At 35.5% G+C, this 21,479-nt stretch overlaps 2 protein-coding genes across 2 annotated transcripts; one reads left to right on the top strand and one right to left on the bottom strand.

Moving 5' to 3' along the window:
- The first annotated feature begins 862 nt into the window (after window positions 1-862).
- LOC145630114 (uncharacterized) lies at window positions 863-6,118 on the top strand. The gene is made up of 5 exons (XM_081682354.1): window positions 863-1,186; window positions 1,796-1,848; window positions 3,619-3,783; window positions 4,988-5,089; window positions 5,648-6,118. Exons 1-5 carry the CDS (start codon window positions 973-975, stop codon window positions 5,780-5,782), a joined length of 669 nt encoding a protein of 222 aa, XP_081538480.1. The 5' UTR covers window positions 863-972; the 3' UTR covers window positions 5,783-6,118.
- A 286-nt stretch (window positions 6,119-6,404) lies between these two features.
- Window positions 6,405-20,194, bottom strand: LOC145630113 (hydroxyproline O-galactosyltransferase HPGT1-like). Its single transcript, XM_081682353.1, has 12 exons — window positions 19,948-20,194; window positions 18,134-18,197; window positions 17,704-17,753; window positions 17,415-17,605; window positions 16,871-16,934; window positions 16,693-16,765; window positions 15,864-15,984; window positions 15,083-15,170; window positions 14,943-14,993; window positions 14,690-14,761; window positions 7,498-7,610; window positions 6,405-6,811 (listed from the first exon to the last, which is right to left on the bottom strand). Exons 1-12 carry the CDS (start codon window positions 20,076-20,078, stop codon window positions 6,786-6,788), a joined length of 1,044 nt encoding a protein of 347 aa, XP_081538479.1. The 5' UTR covers window positions 20,079-20,194; the 3' UTR covers window positions 6,405-6,785.
- Between the last annotated feature and the right edge of the window lie 1,285 nt (window positions 20,195-21,479).

Genomic DNA, 21,479 nt, shown 5'->3' with positions numbered 1-21,479 from the left:
TTTTCTTCAGCGTAACTTCTCTAGTAAACCCAGCTACCCTCGAATTAAAATTTTGCAGAACAATTAGATTTTTAAAACCAAAATTAGGGTTCCAATGTGATGATATGTTGAGAATTAAGAAGAAAAGGGGATTTTTGTGTGAATTAAGATCTAAAAAAGAATAAGAAATGGAGTTGGTAGGGAGAATTGAATAGAAAAGAGAAGGAAGTCGAAGAAAAAAAAAATTTGAAGGGAAGTAACTATAGTGGGCCCGCGTGACTAAATTCCACCGGAAATTCAAATTGGGTGGTAATCTGAGTGATTAATTAAATTATTGGGTGGTAATTTAAAATAAAAAAAATTTTGGGTGGTAAGTTAGAAATTAGGTATATTTTTGGGTGGTAAATTAAAAATTTTCCTATATGGTTGTCAATATTAGAGTTGCTCTAAAAATTTTGGGTGGTAAGTTAGAAATTAGGTATATTTTTGGGTGGTAAATTAAAAATTTTCCTATATAGTTGTCAATATTAGAGTTGCTCTAAATTTTATTTTTCTCGTATCTCATACGGAGTACTATTTGATTTATAGAGTCGTGTAAAACTAAAAGAAAATCTATAACCAATTGAGTTAGCCCTCCCTCCGAATTTGACCACTTGCTTATTGACGAGGCGACAAAATCAAAAGATTGCAACTTCTTCCACTCTTATTTGTTTCAAGTCCAATGAAATAATAATATTTTTTGTGAGAGTGAGGGATAGCTCAAGTGGTTAGATAAACTTTCCCGATTTCAGGAGATCCTGGGATCGATCCTTACCCCTGCCCTTGTGGCTCTCTAAACACTAAAAAAAAATAATAATAATATTTTTTACAAACACCAATTTAGATCAATTTATGATTCATCCCAAATTCTGAATCCTCACTTCCTTTTCTCTTGAAAATTTTAGAAATTAGGGTTTGAAAATTGGGGTTTTGATTTCCTGACGACGAACAACAATGGAGTACGATTACAATTCAAGCAGGAACAGAGCAGGCGTTTCACCCTACGATCCCCACATACCCATGTACCAAAAGATGTCTTCTTCTTCCTCTCAATCGCCTCATGTATCTTCTCTTTACCCTAAGATCGGTCAACCCGGTCAGCCGATCATCCCTCCTCCTGCCCGTGCACCTCCTTATCACCAATCTTCTGCCCCTCCTCCCTCTTCTTGTAAGTCTTTCTCTCTCCTCTTCTGCTTTTGTGTTTGATTTTGCTGTGTTTGATTTGGATTTTTATGTGGGGTGTTTGAAAATTTTTGAATTAGGGGTTTCCTGGGTTTCTTTCTTTTTGTTGGGTGGTTATTGATTTGTTGGGCATTGTTGAAGTGGGAATTTAGGTTATTAATTTATAAGCTTGGTGATGATGAAATGATGAATGGAATGACTGGGTATGGATTATTGCTATGTTACTCGGGTATGTGTTCAAGTGTCCGACTCGGCTATTATTACAGTTTTTTACATAGTTTTGATTCAAATAATGTATCCATGACCTTGTAAGAGTGTTGAGGATCTGACATGGGTATGAGTGAGACTGTGAGAAACATAGGATTATTGAGTTGATTGTTTAATCCAATTGTGGGTATGAAAAAGTGGTTTTTATTGAGCAGTTGCTTAGGTGTAGGCTAGCATGTACAGTTGATGTTATTGGCCTTTTGGGTGGTTGTTCATTTTGAAGAGTTTTGTTTGTCCAATTGAGGTCCTCAATCGATTCTCGCTATCTTAATTCTGTTGATGTTTGATACAATATTTTACTTTCTCATGGGACTGTTAAATTTTGCAGCAGGAACTGGTATCAGGGTTCAAATTAAGCCAGAATATAGGATAACTCCTCCTGTAAGTTCCATATTTCTACTTCTGTTTTGCATCATAATTGATTGAGTTTCATATGTCACACCACTTGCATTGTCATTTCGAACAGTATGATTATTGACATTACAATCTGTAGGGGGATCTGAGAAGGGATTGGTGTGTTGAGGCCCTTGGGGGCTGTGTTTTAAGCATCGTGTTTTCTCTTCCTCCATATATGACTATTCGTGTTGTCATATTTTGCAAAGTTCCGTTGAATCTCATTAGATAGGTAATTGTATAGTGGTTGACAAAATTCCTGTACACGAAACCCTAGAAATATAATCTGTAGTTAAGAAAATGACATATAAGATTTCTGATTTATAGGGTATGATTGTAAAATGTAATGTATCACGTTTAACTGTGGTGTCTTTTACATAGCTCCCTGCAAAAGGATGCAGGTGAAGCTGGATTTATGAAATTAGAGCTGGATCAGATATGAAGCAATGTCTAGTCGTTAACTTGCTCCACTGAATTAGCTGCACTGAAAAAGCAAATGTGTAAAACTTATGTTACTTGAACACAGCTAGTTTCCGGTTATACTCGCATAAGCCTTAACAAGACATGATTACGTTACTTACATTTATGGTATAGGTGTTAGACCTGCCATCTTGCTATTCTTGCACATGGATACGGTTATTAATCTTATTATATAAGAAGGTGTCCGGACTATAGATTGAAACCTTTTTAAACTTATCTTCTTTAATGGTTCAATTTTGGCTTAAATTGTTCTATCTTGGTAACTTCTTAGACCATTGCATATGATAATATTGTTTGTCACTTTGTCAAGTTTCATTTAAGCTAGGGGAGAGTGAGACTCTTGCCAGGTGTTGTCAACTAGTGTATAGAAGTGGCCATTAGAGGCTGTGGTGGATAGCGTGAGGCTAAGTATAATGGATTACAGAATTGTAGATGGAGGAGAGACATGGACTGGGATGCTTTATATCACATCAAATTCCCGTGTTATATACTTGACTCACTCAAGTGAATAAAGTTAACACTTCATGTTGAGCCAAAAAAGTATTTTTTTTTTGTAATTATTTATTTATTTATTTATTTATAATAGAATGTTTAATTTTGACCTATTATAAGTAAATAAGGAGAATAAATACTATGTATATAGTATTTGTGTTTTTTTTTTAATAGAATTGGCTTTGTCTTTAAGTAAGCAGGATTTCAGATTCCTTTTTATTATGGAGTAGTAGATTTCTACTTTACTGACTTTCTTTTCCAAACCCCTTTCTCCTAAAATCTTTATTCTTGCCCGTTGGCTATATGCTTTCTTCTTCTACGTTCATTATGTTATGATAAAATAATCATTAATGTATAAATCTTCAAGAGGAGTGACATGTCCATATACTCGTGTCTAAAATTATCTTACATATTTAGAGCTCTAAATTCTTAGAATACGTGTATCAAATGCTTGGATATCCACCTCTTCATGACACTCATGCAAGTCTGTAATTTCAGTGATTTCTACTTTCTAGACTTACTTAACCTTAAAAAGTAATTATGATGATGGTAAGGGTCGCAAGTGAATAAGCATTGAATGCTTGGATATGTACCTCTTCATGACACTCACAATGCAAGTCTGTAATTTCAGTGATTTCTAGACTTAAAAATTAATTACGAAGATGGTAAGGGTTGCAAGTGAATAAGCATAAGATCTATTCACGTGGAGAAATCACTAATTTTGTTGTATTTATCTTACTTATATATGGGATTTAACCTTTTCCATTTATGCATTCTGTCTAACAGCCTCAATTATTGCCACAAATGGGAGATATTCCACGAAGTGCATTTCATTTTGATTTTGATTTAGAGAAGAAGATACTTGCTGAAGCAGAGAAGGAAAATCAGAATTGGAGTCGCCTTGCATCTGAAAATTTCCCATCAAGAACACCACAATCCATGCCATCATCGGTAATATTATGTACTCTTGATGTTTGTAGTGTAGATTGTCTTATGAAGTGTGTAATGCTGTTTTTTCAATCATACTATTTCTCCCTTCTCATTGTTTGTGTTTAGTCTCAAAGTTCCCTGGAATCAAGGACTCTTTAGTTTGTTGTCGTAATCTGAAACAACCTATATTGAATCAGAGAAGAATAGATACTTTTATGTACTTCATGATCTTTATGTTTATTGCTATAAAATCAATCTTAGTTTAGATCGAACTTGTTGGCTCCAATTGTTTGGATTTATTTTTGTGTGTGTGCACATAATCAAGTGTTGCGGATTTTTTTATACAAGGTAACCTTAAGAATAATGTGTTTTAATGCCCTGGTGGGAACTGGATGATAATACTTTGGCACTACTGGGTTTTGTTTTTATACTTACGTTTTGGAATTGTGCTACTTGGTGATAGTTGAAATAATCTCTTTTCTCTGAGGGGAAGGAGATAGACAACATGTTTTTGCTACTGGAGGCTGAAAGAAGAGTAGGTCTATACGAGTGGCTGAGTGAGGCAACAACAAAAATGCTGATGCAGAAAAGTAAAAAATCCAAGCTGGACGAAAAATTAAATGGTATCCTCTGGATTTTGGGATAAGAAAAGGTTGCTATCGGTGGCAGAAGCAAAGTATATATGTGAAGCGTGTGCAAATTGTGTTCCGTCTGGACTGTGTGTGTGCAACATTCGTTGATGCATCTTGCTAGGTGTTAGGTAACTTAGGTTAGGTGCTTTGATATGAGCTTCTTTATAACATTCCATGTATAACATCTTTGAGTAACATTGATTTTAGTCCTTAATAATTGTACAGACCTTTTTTAAGTTTCTATGTGATTTCTTTTAAATTAATAGCTAATCAAGATTTATATTGATGCATGCTTAGTGTATGTTGAAAGATGTATATAAAATGGCTCTCATATGTTATGTTATTTTTTTTTACTTTTTTTTTTTACTTTCACTACTTTCTGACTTCAAGGCATTATCTCTGATTGCTTTAAAATGTGGTTACCCCCCCCCCCCCCCCCCCCCTTTTCTGGCATAAGCTATTTGAACATTTATTTAGATTTCTGTTCCCTGTTACTGTCCCTAGAAGTTGAATTTTACATTGTCAGGTTTATCCTCCCTGTTTCCATTAATCTGTTGTTCTGGAATCTAATCGGATGTAATCAACTCTTGTAGACCACTGCTGCGGATCCCGTTGTGAGCAAATATATTGCATCAGGCCTTAACCGAGAAGCAGTTCCTTTGGCAGTTGCAGCTTTTGGGGACAATCCTACTAAGGTATGATTTTGCCAGTTTTTTTTTTTTTTTTGGTAGCTTATTTAGAGACTCGCTATGTCATGCTGCTAAAGCACCATTGCCACTTTGCTTCCCACATTAATAGTCCCCCATAATTTTCAAAGTGTGTTGGCGTGGGTATGGTGTCTTTTTCACAAGCTTTGTTTGCTTTGTCTAAGTTCTGGATCTGATCTATATACTGTATTATGGTAGTTTTTTATTAGCACTTGTCCACTTGCTTCTTTACTTTTTTGGGATTAGGTTGCTGGAAACTTGTGCTTCAGCACCTGCTGTCGACTAGGATTAGTTGGAGCACTGTATTGTCTGTATATATGTTTTCTTAGTTTGACAAAGTGAATAATGATGTTCAAGTCTCTAGAATTAGGCTACAAAACGATGCAGTGTTCTGTTCTTTCCTTGAATATGTTTCATGTTCCCGGGACAATTTGAGTAATCCTTTGCCTTTCTTGGGCTTTTAGATGGCCTGGTGGGTCTTTGCATTTTACTGTTAATTGCTAAGGTCCATTATTCTGTTCTCTTTCTTTTTTGGAACTCTTTCAGGTTCGAGATTTTGTGAATGGTTACACCCTCCTTCGAGAAATGGGGTTCGCGTCCAACAGTGTCGCTGAAGCTCTTCTTATGCACGACAATGATACAGATAAAGCTGTGGCTTATTTCCTGAATAGTTCGTCATAGAGGTCCTCATTGCTTCTTGCAAAATTCTCCTTTCATGTTGCCAGTAAAGCATTCTTGTGGGTTCAGCCATTTATAACCTGCTTTCTGATGTACAAATTAGCCAACTTGCTGTTGATGCAATATCTGGCTTTAGCACCATTTATACCAAAGAGATATTTTAATATCAGTATCATTATACTGTGTATTGTGTATGAATACATTATGTTGCTTGAGTGTAGAGGAACTTTGTACAAGATATTTAAGTTATTACGTCGTATTTATTAATACGTGATCTCAGTATCAAACCGGCCACGATCATAATTTAGTATCTTCTTTTTGAGAATTGAGCTCTCTATATAGCTAGTTGTCCTTCATACTAAACTACTGAAGTGATCCAAGAACTCATTTGGTATTTCATAATGGATCTTGCATATTTTTGTATCTATGTCTGCACTTTCCTGGCTTTTTGACCTCAATCATCTACCCATCCTTAATATTTAAATGAATCAAATGATAATAGGAGGCGATGTTAAGGGAGAGAGGTTAAACAAGGGCAATTGGGGAAGATTTTATCGTATCATTGAACTATCCAGTAATTCCAGAAATTAGTTTGCATTTAGTAAACATCACAAGAACAATGAAATATATACACAGAACTCAGTTTTTAAAGAGGATCTCGCATCTAATACAATACTATAGCGCGGGTAACTGATTGTTCTTTAGAATAACTGTACTGACTCCTGAGAGAAGAGTAGATGCTTAAAAATGTCAGTTCTGCAGTATTAAAGATGTATGTATAGGCGAGCTGTGGTTAGCTATCATTCCCTATTCCTACTCATCTGTAGCTATCTACTAGGACTGTATCTAGTACAGTGTACAGAAGGCAAAGTAAGAGATTTGGTGTATTGTGTATGGCCCAGGATTCATGCATGGCTCTTGAACACAGAAAAACGATTTGCTCATGCAGAAGAAATCAGTAGCCGTTTTCATGAGGTTCCAACCAGTAAAAAAAAATTAGAAGTCTTCAACGAACTCCTGCACAAATAGCTCCTGATACAGAGAAACTTTGTTCAGTAATATTGGAGAGGCTTTGAAGTGGAAGTATGCACCAAACATCTTGTTAAAAAGTGAAAGTGAAAGTGAAAGTGAAAGTGAAAATGACAATGAAATCTGATCTAAAACTCTCAGTATTCTGGTTGCTTCGTGATGAAAAAAAATATATGACAGCATCTACAGGGAGTTCCACAACTAAATGAAAGGTCCAAAGGTCAAGATGTGGTTTGAGCCTTTGAGTGCAGATGACCTTATACCTGACAAGTCAATAAAGTATAGAGGCTGCTTATGCAAAACCTATTATTTTCAGGATAACATTGGTAGAAAAATGAGGATTCTGATTTTGTTGACAGCTTTCCTAGGGTACAATTACATTTAGTTTAATTGAGAGGGTAATAAACATACTAGGTTATAAATGTTATGCCGAGACTTAAGTATCAAATCAGGATAGCATTAATATACTTAAGGATGTAATATTGTTGACAGCTTTCCAAGGGTACAATTACACGAAACTGTATAATTGCTGGTATTGCAGGATTTTACTGATTGTAATATAGATACAAGGTCGTAAATGGTATTCCAAGACTTAGGTATCAAACTAATATGCAAGCATAAATGTCAATATGTATACTCATATATAAGTAGTCTGCATGTTGTGTACGAGAGAGAAATGAGAGAGGGACCTGAAGCCCACGATGAACAGCAAAACTTTTTTTCGTCAATGTGTTTGATATCGAGCCCAATAAACCAGGAACCAACACTGACATCATCATGTGCATAAGTGCGGAGCTTAGATCTGCCAAGGCAATGAAGTAGACTGATAAATGGTATGCACTACACACATATTTACAATTGTAACAAGGAATGACAATTAAGATTTTTAGATTGGGTCCCCAGTAGATCTGAAACTAAAATTCAGCCTCCCGGCCTGATGTCAACCAATGCAGAAAGTAGAAACTAGAGCAGTCAATTTGGGTAAACGGGTCGGGTAAGAGTGGGTCGGGTCAACTCGGGTCGGGTCAATTCGAATTAATTCCATAACCTATGCGGGTCGGGTTAAGGTTGGGTCATGCTTGAATCGGGTCATACTTCTTATCGGATTTGGGTCGGATTTAGGTCGAGTTAATAATAGGTCGGGTTACATTCGAATCGGGTGAACAATAGGTTGGGTTTAATTCGGGTTTTCATGGGTTAAAACGGGTTAGGGTAAATCTCGGGTTCGAGTCGGGTTCGGTTCAAGTCAATAATTTGCAGGTTAGAATAGGGTCGGTCATTCTAGGGTTTGAGTCGGGTTCGGTTCAAGTCAATAATTTGCGGATTAAAATCAAGTCGGGTCATTTTCAAGTCGGGTCATTCTTGGGTTCAAGTCAATAATTTGCGGGTTATAATCAGGTTGGGTCATATCCAAGTCAGGTCATTCTCGGATTCAAATTGAGTTATGTTCAAGTCAATAATTTGTAGGTTACAATCAGGACGGGTCATTTCCAAGTCAGGTCATATTCGGGTTCAACTAACTACAAATAGATAATTATCATTTTTATCAAGCTAATTATTTCCTTTGACTATTATATATATGACAATATACTAGGGAACTATAGTCTATAATTTAGGAAGATAATTAACTCCTTTGACCATAAAACAAATATATACTATATTTAACTCTTAAATTTGAGGATGATGCTCCTTTCTTTTGGTGGCCTGAACCGACTTGGTCTCCCTAGACAAAATGTTTTGATCAACAATAATAAGGTGGTCTAAATTGCATTTAAGGTGATTAGAAATTGGGTCAGGAACAATTTGGGTTGAATTTTAGGTCGGATCAATAACAAGTCGTGTTAATTTCGAGTCGGGTTAGTAACAGATCAGGTTGAATTTTTGGGTCGGGAAAGTAATAGGTCTGGTAAAATTCGGGTCAGGTCAATAACAAGTCGGGTTGAATTTGGGTTAGGTCAATAACAAGTCGGGTTGGTTTCACGTCGGGTTTGTAACTGGTTGAGTTAAATTCGGGTCGGGTTAGAAACGGGTCGGATTGAATTCAGGTAAGGTTAGTAACAATTCGAGTTAAATTCGGGTTTTGATGAGCTAAAACGTGTTTGGGTCAATTTCGGTTCAAGTCGAGTTCGGTGCAAGTTAATTAAATTGGCCGTCGTTAACAGATAAATCTGTACAACTTGTAAATCGGTAAATTGGCCGTTTAAAGCAAATTGGATGGTTCCACACACCCAATTGGACTCTCGGGGGTATTAGGGACCATGGTAAACATTTCGGCAATTTTTATTTCCGGGCAAAAAAGTCAACAAAATTCCAAAATTAAAGGCTAATATTCACGTTTTTTGAGAAATTTTAGAGGTTTCTGGCCGGTGTCGAAAAGTCTTGAAATTCTAGGGGATACATCTCGGGGTCATATAATGCCGTTTGGAACCAAATATGATCATTATTTGTTGTCATAAATATTCGTGGTAGGCTTGAATTAATAAAATCAGTGCAAGTTATAAACCGGTAAATTGGTCATTTAAAGGCATATTGGATGGCTCTGCCCACCCAATTGGACACCCGGAGGTTATTAGAGACCATGGTAACCATTTCGGCAATTTTTATTTCCGGACGAAAAAAAGTCAAAAATTCCAAAATTGAAGGCTAATATCCACGTTTTTTGAGAAATTTTGGAGGTTTCGGGGCCCGATGTCTAACAGTCTCGAAATTCTAGGGATTACATCTCGGGGTCATATAATGCCATTTGGAACCAAATATGATCATTATTTGTTGTCATAAATATTCGTGGTAGGCTTGAATTAATGAAATCAGTGCAAGTTATAAACCGTAAATTGGTCATTTAAAGGCAAATTGGATGGTTCCACCCACCCAATAGGACTCCCGGAGGTTATTAGAGACCATGGTAAACATTTCGACAATTTTTATTTTCAGGTGAAAAAAAGTCAAAAAATTCAAAATTGAAGGCTAATATCCACGATTTTAGAGAAATTTTGAATGTTTAGGGGCCCGGTGTCGAAAAGCATTGAGATTTTAAAGGATACATCTCAGTGTCATATAATGCCGTTTGGAACCATATATTATCATTATATGTTGTCATAAATGTTCATGGTAGACTTGAGTTAATGAAATCGGTGCAAGTTGTAAACCTGTAAATTGGTCGTTTAAAGGCAAATTGGATGGTTCTACCCACCCAATGGGACTCCCGGACAATATTAGGGATCATGGTAAACATTTCGGCAATTTTTATTTTCGGGCGAAAAAAAAGTCAAAAATTCCTAAATTAAAGACTAATATCCACGCTTTTTGAGAAATTTTGGAAGATTCGGGGCCGGTGACGAAAAGTCTTGAAATTATATGAGATATATAATGCCATTTGGAACAATATTTGATCATTGTTTGTTGTCATAAATGTTCGTGGTAGGTTTGATTTAATGAAATTAGTGCAAGTTTTTAAACCGGTAAATAGGTCGTTTAAAGGCAATCGGATGGTTTCACCCACCCAATTGGACTTCCAAAAGGTATTAAAGACCATGGTAAACATATCGGCAACTATTATTTTCGGGCGAAAAAAGTCTAAAAATTCCAAAAATAAAGGCTAATATCTATGCTTTTTGAGAAATTTTGGAGGTTTTACGGCCCGGTATCGAAAAGCCTTGAGATTCTAGGGAATATATCTCGGGGTCATATAATGTCGTTTGGAACCATATATGATCATTATTTTTGACATAAATGTCTGTGGTAGGCTTGAGTTAATGAAATCGGTGCAAGTTATAAATCGGTAAATTGGCTGTTTAAAGGTAAATTGGATGGTTCCATCCACCCGGACTACCGGAGGGTATTAGATATCATGGTAAATATTTCGGCAATTTTTACTTCCGGACGAAAAAAAGTCAAAAAATTCCAAAATTGAAGATCCACGTTTTTTGAAAATTTTTGGAGGTTTCAAAGCCCAGTATACAAAAGTCTTGATATTTTAAGGAATACATTTGGGGGTCATATAATGCCATTTGGAACCATATATGATCATTATATGTTGTTATAAATGTTCGTAGTAGGCTTGAGTTAATAAAATTGGTGCAAGTTGTAAACCGGTAAATTGACCGTTTAAAGACAAATTGATTGGTTCCTCCCACCCAATTGCACACTCGGAGGATGGATATTAAGGACCATGGTAAACATTTCAGCAATTTTTATTTACAAGCGAAAAAAAGTCAAAAAATTCCAAAATTGAAGTTTAAGATCCACGCTTTTTGAGAAATTTTGGAGGTTTCAAGGCAAAAGCCTTTAAATTTTAGCAGATACATCTTGGGGTCATAAAATGCCGTTTGAAACCATTTATGATTATTATATGTGGTCATAGATGTTCGTGGTAGGCTTGAGTGCAATTTGTAAACCGGTAAATTGCTTGTTTAAAGGCAAATTGGATGGATACACCCACCCAATGGGACTTCCGGACAGTATTAGGGATCATGGTAAACATTTTGGCAATTTTTATTTTCGGGTGAAAAAAAGTCAAAAAATTCCAAAATTGAAGGCTAATATCCACGATTTTTGAGAAATTTTGGAGGTTTCGGGGCCTGGCGTCGAAAAGTCTTGAAATTCTAGGGGATACATATCGGGGTCATATAGTGCCGTTTTGAACCATATATGATCATTATATGTTGTCATAAATGTTTGTGGTAGGATTGAGTTAAGAAATCGGTGCAAGTTGTAAATCGGTAAATTGGCCGTTTAAAGGCAAATTGGATGGTTCCACCCACCCAATTGGACTTCCGGATGGTATAAGTGAGCATGGTAAACATTTCGGCAATTTTAATTTCCAGGCGAAAAATTCGAAAAATTCCAAAATTGAAGGCTAATATCCACGCTTTTTGAGAAATTTCCAAGGTTTCGAGGCCCAGTTTCGAAAAGCTTCTAAATTTTAAAGGATACATCTCGGGGTCATATAATGCCGTTTAGAATCATATATAATCATTATATATTGTCATAAATGTTCGCGGTAGGCTTGAGTTAATGAAATCGGTGCGAGTTGTAAATCGGTAAATTAGCCGTTTAAAGGAAAATTAGATGGTTCCACCGACCGAATTGGACTCCCGAAAGGTATTATGGACCATGGTAAATATTTCGGCAATTTTTATTTTCGGTAGAAAAAAAGTCAAAAAATTCCAAAATTGAAGACTAATATCCACCATTTTTTAGAAATTTAAGACGTTTCGGGGCACGGTGTCGAAAAGTTTTAAAATTCCAGGGGATACATCTTGGTGTCATATAATACCGTTTGAAACCATATACGATCATTATTTGTTGTCATAAATGTTCGTGGTAGGCTTGAGTTAATGAACTCGGTGCAAGTTGTAAACCAGTAAATTGGTCGTTTAAAGGCAAATTGGATAGTTCCACCCACCCAATGGGATTCCCGGACGTTATTAGGGACCATGGTTAACATTTTGGTAAATTTTTTTTCTAGGCAATAAAAAAGTCAAAAGTTTCAAAAGTGAAAGCTAATATCCACGCTTTTTGAGAAATTGTGGAGGTGTCGAAAAGTTTTGAAATTCTAGGGGATACATCTTGGGGTCATATATTGTCGTTTGGAATCATATATGATCATTATTTGTTGTCATAAATTTTCGTGGTAGACTTGAGTTAATGAAATTGGTGCAAGTTGTAAACCGATAAATTGACCATTTAAAGGCAACTTGGATAGTTCCTCCCACCTAATTCGACGCTCAGAGGGTATTAGGGAATAGTCAAACTTTTCGGAAATTTTTATTTCCGGACTAAAATAAGTCAAAAATTCCAAAATTAAGGCTAATATCCACGCTTTTTGAGAAATTTCGAATGTTTTAGGGCTCGGTGTCAAAACGCATTGAGATTTTAGGGGATACTTCTTGGATCATATAATGCCGTTTTGAACCATATATGATCATTATATGTTGTCATAAATGTTCGTGGTAGGCTTGAGTTAATAAAATCGGTGCAAGTTGTAAACCGATAAATTGGTCGTTTAAAGGCAAATTGGACGGTTTCACCCACCCAATTATACTCCCGAAGGGTATTAGGGACCATAGTAAACATTTCAACAATTTTTATATCCGGGCGAAAAAAGTAAAAAAAAAATTCCAAATTTAATGGCTAATATCCATGCTTTTTGTGAATTTTCGAATGTTTTAAGGTCCTGCGTCGAAAAGCATTGATATTTTAGGAAAAACATCTCGAGGTCATATAATGTTGTTTGGAACCATAAATGATCATTATATGTTGTCATAAATGTTCGTAATAGGCTTGAGTTAATGATATCGGTGCAAGTAGTAAACTGATAAATTGGTCGTTTAAAGGCAAATTGGATGGTTCTGGAGGGTATTAGGGACCATGGTAAACATTTTGGCAATTTTTATTTCCGGGTAAAAAAGTCAAAAAATTCCAAAATTGAAGGCTAATATCAACACTTTTTGGGAAATTTTGGAGGTTTCGGGTAGAGCTGTCAATTCGAGTAAACAGATCGGGTTTCAGTCGGTCAGAGTGGTCGGGTCAACTCGTGTCGGGTGAATTCGGATTAATTCCATAACCTATGCGGGTAGGGTTTGGGTTTGGTCATGTTTGAGTTGGGTCACGTCGAGTCATACTTTTATCAGGTTTGGGTCGGGTTACATTTGGGTCGAGTGAACAATAGGTCGGGTTTAATTCGGGTTTTCATGGGTTAGGGTAATCCTTGGATTCGAGTCGGGTTCGGTTTAAGACAATAATTTGCGGGTTAGAATCAGGTCGGGTCAGTCTCGGGTTGCAGTCGGGTTCGGTTCAAGTCAATAATTTGCGGGTTATAATCAGGTTGGGTCATTTTCAAGTCGGGTCATTCTTGGGTTCAAGTAGGGTTCGGTTCAAGTCAATAATTTGCGGGATATAATCAGGTTAGGTCATTTTCAAGTCGTGTCATTCTCGGATTTAAGTCGGGTTATGTTCAAGTCAATTATTTGCAGGTTACAATCCGGTCGGGTCATTTTAAAGTCAGGTCATATTCGGGTTCAACTAACTATAAATAGATAATTATCATTTTTATCAAGCTAATTATTTCCTTTTACTATAATATATATGGCAATATACTTGGGAACTATAGTCTATAATTTAGGAAGATAATTATCACTTTGACCATACAACAAATATATACTATATTTAACTCTTAAATTTGAGGATGATGCTCCTTTCTTTTGCTGGCTTGGACCGACTAAGTCTCCCTAGACAAAATACTTTGATCAACAATGATAAGGTGGTCTAAATTGCATGTAAGGTGATTTGAAATCGGGTTAGGAACAATTTGGGTTGAATTTAGGTCGAGTCAATAACAAGTCGTGTTGATTTCGAGTCGGGTTAGTAACAAATCGGGTTGAATTTTTGGGTCGGGTTAGTAATAGGTCTGGTAAATTTCGGGTTGGGTCAATAACAAGTCGGGTTGAATTTGGGTCAAGTCAATAAAAAGTCAGGTTGATTTTGGGTCGGGTTTGTTGCAGGTTGGGTTAAATGCGGGTCGGGTTAGGAACAGGTCGGGTTGAATTCAGGTCAGGTTAGTAACAAGTCGGCTTAAATTCGGGTTTTGACGGGTTAAAACGGGTTTGGTTCAATTTCGGGTTCTGTTCAAGTCGGGTTCGGTTCAAGTCAATAATTAAAGAGTTACATTCGGGTCGGGTCATCTCCGGGTCAATTCATGTTGGTTCGGGTCTCACATACTCGGATCAACTCGGGTCTAGGGTTGGTTTCAAGTCGGGTCAGGTCAGGTTTGGGTCACCATTTTTTCGAATTCAGATGGGTCGGTTAATAATCGTGTTTGAGTTGGTATTTCGGGTCGGGTCAACTTTTGACAGCTCTAATAGAAACACAGAACAGACTCACCTATTTATCGAGACAAACTTTGCAAGCGCATGTGATATGACAAAAATTTCACCAGAAGCATGACGAAAGTACCTGTTTGGACATAAGATGACAAGCATGAGGAGAGGCAAAAATATAGCAAGGCTTCACAGTAAATGAAGTGAAATGGCTGCTAAACTGAATATTTAAGAATAAGAAGTAATAAAGTTCCCCTCTCTCCTTAAATTGCAAACCAGTTATCAAGCTAAGAAATTCAGCTATTTTCTTTACTTACGATTTTCCATCACCAAATTTCCACCACTCTGGCTCATACCATTTTTGATTCCTGGAAGAGCAAGCATTTATAAAATCTTAATATTAAGTTATATTCAAATAGTTCAGCTTTCATCATACTATGCTTTTGGATTTACTCACGGTTCAGAAAAAACTTCACCAGACTTCATACATCCCATATAAACACGAGGCTTATCCACATGAGCTGCAAGAGTATTTCCAAGAGCATCTGTAAAGAAGGAAGTTACAAATACTGATTAGAAAATCTGATTCAGGGGAAGTTTAGGTGAAATATGGGAGTAATAGAACCAAGGACCTAAACAATATAGGATGGTGGTTTACTTATTTATTTATTAAAAAAAATAAAAAAAAAAAAAATCATTTATCATGCTTTCAAAATATACATGATTTAACATGCAAATCATTCAACAAGGTCAACAAAACTACTAAGAAGGAAAACTCATTTGTGAAAAGTTATTTATAATTTACCAACTAAATGACCAAAAGCGAAGAAAAAAATCTGAACGTGTATTTTCAATTTCACCAAGATAAAAGAGTAAACTAAAATACGAAAGAATAAATTTGGGCTCTAAAACTCTATACAAATAACAAAATGATCTCGAGGGACTCCCTTTACATTTGTCTCGAGAAAATCAAGTCAAGTTATAACCTTCAGGCATCTTTGATCATGAGTATAACCAGTCCTTGACCTTCCAAAACTGAATTATGGGATCGGAAATGCTTGCTCAATGAAGAACAAAGCTAAGGTCCAAGTTATAAACAGAACCATGGCTACTAATGTGCAATTCAGTAAGTAAAAAATTGGCACTGTCAAATAAAAACAGAGACAGCTTCAACAGGCACATTTTCACACATTTTGGGAGGGAAAGGGGGTGGGGATGGTAGGGTCATATACACTTACCAACATTAACATACACGTCATCATTGACCTTTGCGTAAAACTCTGCTTCCCAATTGGAAGCATAAGCGAAAAAATACATTGTCTTTTTTGGTAGCTGTGCAGAAGTCTCCACATGGTCATTCTGTAAACATGAAGTGTAAAATCCAAATCAATAATATCCAAGAAAGGTAATAAGGTTGTTCACATATATACAAGTTATGTGCTACTTAGGCCATGCTATTTAAAATGGTTGAAAAGGATGATAGATCACCCCAAACAGGCATGATAGGTTCCCCTGCCACATCTTAGAATATTAATTTACTGCCAGATAGGGGTAATAGGTTCCTCCACCCACTCACCCAGTGCTAACTTTAAATAACCACCATCTCCACATATTTACTACCCCTTAATCTAGTCCCTAATCAATTCTGTTTCCCCCAATTTCAATTTTCTTATACCAAGCATGGCACTAACAAGAAATAGAGCAAATAATGTTTACTACAGGACATAATTCTTTTCAGAACATCTGAATCAATTAGACAAGTAACATATAACATACACCTTATAAGTGGTTCAATTTTATTCTTCTAGGTATGCTTGCTATAAAGATGGACCATGGTCATTATGACACAGCAACATTCTCATTACTGCCATTATGAATTTTATCATTTGGTTCCGCCCTCCCACCCCCCTCTTCCCTGATAATCCACTCAATATTTTGTGATAATCTAATAATGAGGTATTAAAAAAAAAAAGTAACAATAGTGCAACACCAGAAAGCTAAACATAAGAGTAATCATACATAAGGGAATGGAAAAGGAATTTAATTATCTAAATGTCAGATACATACAAGGATAATGAAATCATTGTTCTGCCTGTTCTCAATGTCAATCTCCAAGTCTAGACTATCTCCACGATTTTCACTGCAAACATAAAAATAAAAAAATAATAATAAAAAAAAACAATCAAATCAGTTCTTTACCAATCATTGACAAATCACATAAGAAAAAGATTGAACAAGTGAACACCTTCTTCCAATGACAAACCGAGCAACAATTCCATTCTCATTCTCCATCTTCTTCAAAGCAGCACCTATACAACATTGCATTAATCAGCCAAGAAAAAAGTCAAGAAAGAAATTACGACATCCCAAAGGAAGAAATATTCAATTTATCATAGTGAAGCTAATAGCATACTGAAATAAAATCAAGGCCAATATATTAAACATATGTTGTAAGATTAAAGATATAAGTGGACCATGATTTCAACAGAAGATAGCAAGCAGGCAATCATTTTGAGGTGAATTTTATATCAAGCACTAAGCCTCTCCTAGTAGATTAATTCATATACTATTTTATTATGCACCCACCATTGGCTTTAGTTCCGATACCAATCACTCTAATAGTTAAAATCATAACCCCAATCTCAGGACCTTAATATAACATTCCACTTGAAATATTCCTATTATGTTAACAACTAATGTTCACATAATATCTTACATGAAAGCTGAGGTACCAAATAAATCACCTCTTCAAATGAAGAAGCAAGAAAAGACGGAAACTCCACTTTTACCTGTTCCCATCCATGCCTTACGAACCGCATCTCTCTTATTTTTGCGGCCAAAACTTGTCAATATCCCTATTAAAACCAGTGGCCTTTTTTTAGGTTTATCCTTGTCAATCCCATAATGTTTTGGAACAAAACCTTCTTCTTTAGCAGCAGCCAATTCCATCTGAAGAGCTGAGAGTTTCTTCTGCTGTTCCCTGACAACCAGACCTTTTAATTTTGAAACTTGAAAACGAAATTTTATTCACAATAAGATAAAGTTAAATCTTGTAAGGCCAAGATAAATATAAATTACCTGCAGGCTATGACTTTCAGTGAATCATCAACTGAAATGGCACTTCGCCCCTGTCAAAAGAAGCACATTCATCCAATTATATATCTTGCACAAATGAGAGACAGACGATAATTCCATTTACACGGGAGATCAGAGCAGGAAGAACCATCAGGTACTGCAATACCTTAATTTCAGATATAGAGATGATGCAGAAGAAAGTACTATGGAAATCAATTACACTACAAGTAGCTAATTGGCAATAAGACTACATTTACTATTACTACTAACCACCAGCACATATGGATCCTGTTACTGGCTAGGATAGTTCATTTGTGCACAAATTTGCACCAATAATCACTCTCCTGCATGATATATAGCCTAAGCACATAAATACGAGGTATATAAATTGTTCTACAAAAAGTAAATAAATTGTACAGAGTATTAAACTTACTTGACCTGTTATTTTGTCAAGCTCATTAATGATATAAACCCTATTCTGTGCATCCTGCCACAACCTGTCACAAAAACAGTTACTCAACGTGGATCAAACCATAAAAACTTAAAAAGTTAATATCAATAACTAAAACCACAAAATCAAAGAGTTAACTACTAATGTCTCATCCGATTGGAAGAGTGACATACTCTCCTAATTTCTATTAGCGACATCTTCTCTTGGCCTTTATCTTACAGATACATCAACTTAATTATTAGAATCTTACTTTGGTCAAGTATTACAACTACGGCCATGTTCAATTCACCTGATCTATATCAAAAACTAAAACCACAAAATCAAAGAATTAACTACTAATGTCTCATCCGATTGGAAGAGTGACATACTCTCCTTACTATTAGCGACATCTTCTCTTAGCCTTTATCTTACAGATACATCAACATAGTTATTAGAATCTTACTTTGGCCAAGTATTACAACTACGGCCATGTTCAATTCACCTGATCTATATCGAATTATTCTCATCTGATCTAATTTCCAAATTTCACTAAACTTTGACTTTATTTGTACAATAATCCTTAAGATAGAATATTACCAGCTGAAATGTCTTTAGATTAATGTGTACATTCCAAACATGACATTTTCATAATTTTTAAAAATTAAATATATGCAGCGATAAGCCAATAAGTAAACACAAATAAAAGATTTGAGTGTGACATAATCTGATTGTTTCTTAAACAAGCAGATATTTGCTTAGATGAGCTGACCTGGACATAGCCTACATTCTACAATTCGTTTGGGGACTTTGGACGCATTCATTCAGCATTTAAGAAGGATTATGAATACAAAAACTTTTCTTCTCCCGAAGAGAAACTGACTTATTTTCAACCTTCAGAAGAATTCAACTTCTCTCCAATCAAAAAGAGTATTCTTTTTCACACCACGACTTTAAAGCCTATATTTGTTGAAAGAATTTTTTTTGATAAAACCCCTTTCAAGGAAAGTGACCACTTAGCAAAAGTGCTTAATTTATAAAACATATTCATTAGTTAAGCCGATTACACGAAGATGGTGTTACACTTCATATACACCCCTGTACAAACTGTGGAACTTGAAAAGAGTTCCCTTTTTACCCCTGAAGCATACTATGCTCCCTTCACCCCTATATAATAGACCACACTCCAACCTTACCATATCACAAGGTACTCTTTTTTTAAGATAATCCTCAAGGTAATTCAGACAAGCTTTAAGTTCTCTAAACTCAAGTTAGAGACTGGATAGTATTTCGGAAAAACCAAAACACGATTAGAAATGTGACCCATTATTTAGAATCCGAGGGAGTATAATGCGCCCATGTAACAGTGATTCATTGTGTACATCATTCGGATTCATTGTGTACAAATCACTATATGCAAGTTCATTTAACAAATGTTCAAAACTTCAAATTGATTTTTAGAAACATTACAAATGTTCAACTTATAATCAAACTAGACGATCACACCACATTTACAAAATAAATTCTCTAATTTCAGTAATTTTTCTAGTAATAGCCTAAAATCTACATTTCCCAACTACTCTACTGCAAATTATGCAAAACAAAGATCAAATATGTTCTTTCAGTTTCAGCATTCAGTAATACGATGCGCATCATGCTCTTGAATATACGATCTAATTCAATTTCCAATCACATTAACAATCGATCATCCAAAAAATTAATAAAACAGTCATCACCAAACAAAAATCAAATAAAAATCAAAACAATAGAATCGAAAAAAGATACAGCAAAAAGCAAATGAAATCAAAGAAATGACGAACCTTCCAGCGACATAGAAGGAAGCAATGGTGGCTAACATGGTGAGCATAAGAAATGAAATTCGAGATCGAAGCAGCGTATTATTACTGCTACTTGATGATGATAACCTTTGATTTGATCCTTTTCTTTGCATTTTTTCTCTCTACTCGTAACTCAACCCAGAAAATTTAGGGTTTTTTGCTGTGAAATTGATGAAGACCGAATCTCAGGTTTAGAGAGAGAAAGTTAGAGATAGGGAGAGAGTGGAGGAGAGAGTGGAGGAGAGAGAAACACACAGGTTTCAGCGCAAGGTTCATGAATACTGAATTGAATGAGAGGAAGCCATTTTTGGTAATATGAAATTGCAAATTTGCCCTTCAATAATTGGAGGAAGCGTGATTTTGTAATTTTGGATATTATATTGATGATTTTTTTTTTTTTTTTTTTTTTTTGAACAGATATTATATTGATGATTTGATTTGGGCCTTTTGGAGGTTGGATAAATTGATAATTTTAGAGCTGATTATGGGTCGGGTCGGGTTTGGAGAAATTGTTTAAGTACCCAACTTAGTTTTTTTTTTGGCAAGAACCTAGTAAAAACAAAAAGGGTTATTACAAACAATATTCATACTTATTCAATAAATTTAATAAATAAATGAACTACGCTAACGATGCAATTTACCTCCCTACAGCTATGAAAAATACTCCAAATCTCCATTTTGTGTGTGTGTGTGTTTAGAGAGTCACAAAGGCGGGTGATAAGAATCGATCACATGATCACTTGGAATTGGGAGGGGAGTTTTAATTATTTTAAGCTATCCCTCACTGTCTCCAAATTTCAAACTGTGAGTGAGGAGATAGAACGTGTCTTCGATAACGTGAGGACTAACCAAATGCCTTTGATTGGATTAATGGTTGTAGATTATCATCTGCCGAAATCTGAATTTGTTTAATAAAGCTTGTTAAAGTGCTAGTTTGACCCCTTTATGAAAAGTTATAGAATCTGCCGCTGCGAATATTTTTGAGGTTGCTGGGGTTAAAGGTGCATGCCTTACTTAATGTGGGTTTCATAAATGTTTCTGATGATTACTCTTGGTGCTGTTCGTTGAGTAAAGGAACCAAATTATCAAAGTTGAGTTTGAAAAAATTGGTGAAGTTGTCCACCAAGATGTAACAATGTATGATGGGGAATGAATATAAGGCGAAAGATAGGTCATGAGATAGGTCATGAGATAAGAGATCCCTTAGAAGAAAAGGTAACTATGAGACTTATTTGATGTCACTCATTCAACGCATATAACACTTGAATTGGTGGCAAACCCTAAAAATGTCAAAGTTTTCATTGTTGAAAAATATCGAGATGAGCCAATTTATTCTATGGTGGATATAATTTGTAATTGAGCACAATAATGGTTATATTAATTATACAATCTTTTGATTTTCGTATATTAAAATTGTTTTTTCAAATACTAATACTTTGTATTGATAGTAATTTTAATAAAGTTCGAATCAATCCTCTTTTTTTTCCTTGAGTTGGGTTCACATTGTAGGAGTT

The sequence above is a fragment of the Chenopodium album genome, chromosome 5, assembly GCF_948465745.1.
Source record: "Chenopodium album chromosome 5, dcCheAlbu1.1, whole genome shotgun sequence".
NCBI classification, from domain to species: Eukaryota; Viridiplantae; Streptophyta; class Magnoliopsida; order Caryophyllales; family Amaranthaceae; genus Chenopodium; species Chenopodium album.
The sequence above is the reverse complement of the archived record's forward strand: the minus strand, read 5'-3'. Positions and strand labels throughout refer to the sequence as shown.

Coding starts and splice junctions, on each gene's coding strand:
- LOC145630114 (XM_081682354.1), top strand. CDS start 973: ATGGAGTACGATTACAATTCAAGCAGGAACAGAGCAGGCGTTTCACCC. Junction 1,187..1,795: donor TGCCCCTCCTCCCTCTTCTT/GTAAGTCTTTCT, acceptor TAAATTTTGCAG/CAGGAACTGGTATCAGGGTT. Junction 1,849..3,618: donor AATATAGGATAACTCCTCCT/GTAAGTTCCATA, acceptor TCTGTCTAACAG/CCTCAATTATTGCCACAAAT.
- LOC145630113 (XM_081682353.1), bottom strand. CDS start 20,078: ATGCAAAGAAAAGGATCAAATCAAAGGTTATCATCATCAAGTAGCAGT. Junction 17,606..17,703: donor CTGAAAGTCATAGCCTGCAG/GTAATTTATATT, acceptor TCTGGTTGTCAG/GGAACAGCAGAAGAAACTCT. Junction 16,766..16,870: donor CGGTTTGTCATTGGAAGAAG/GTGTTCACTTGT, acceptor TTATGTTTGCAG/TGAAAATCGTGGAGATAGTC.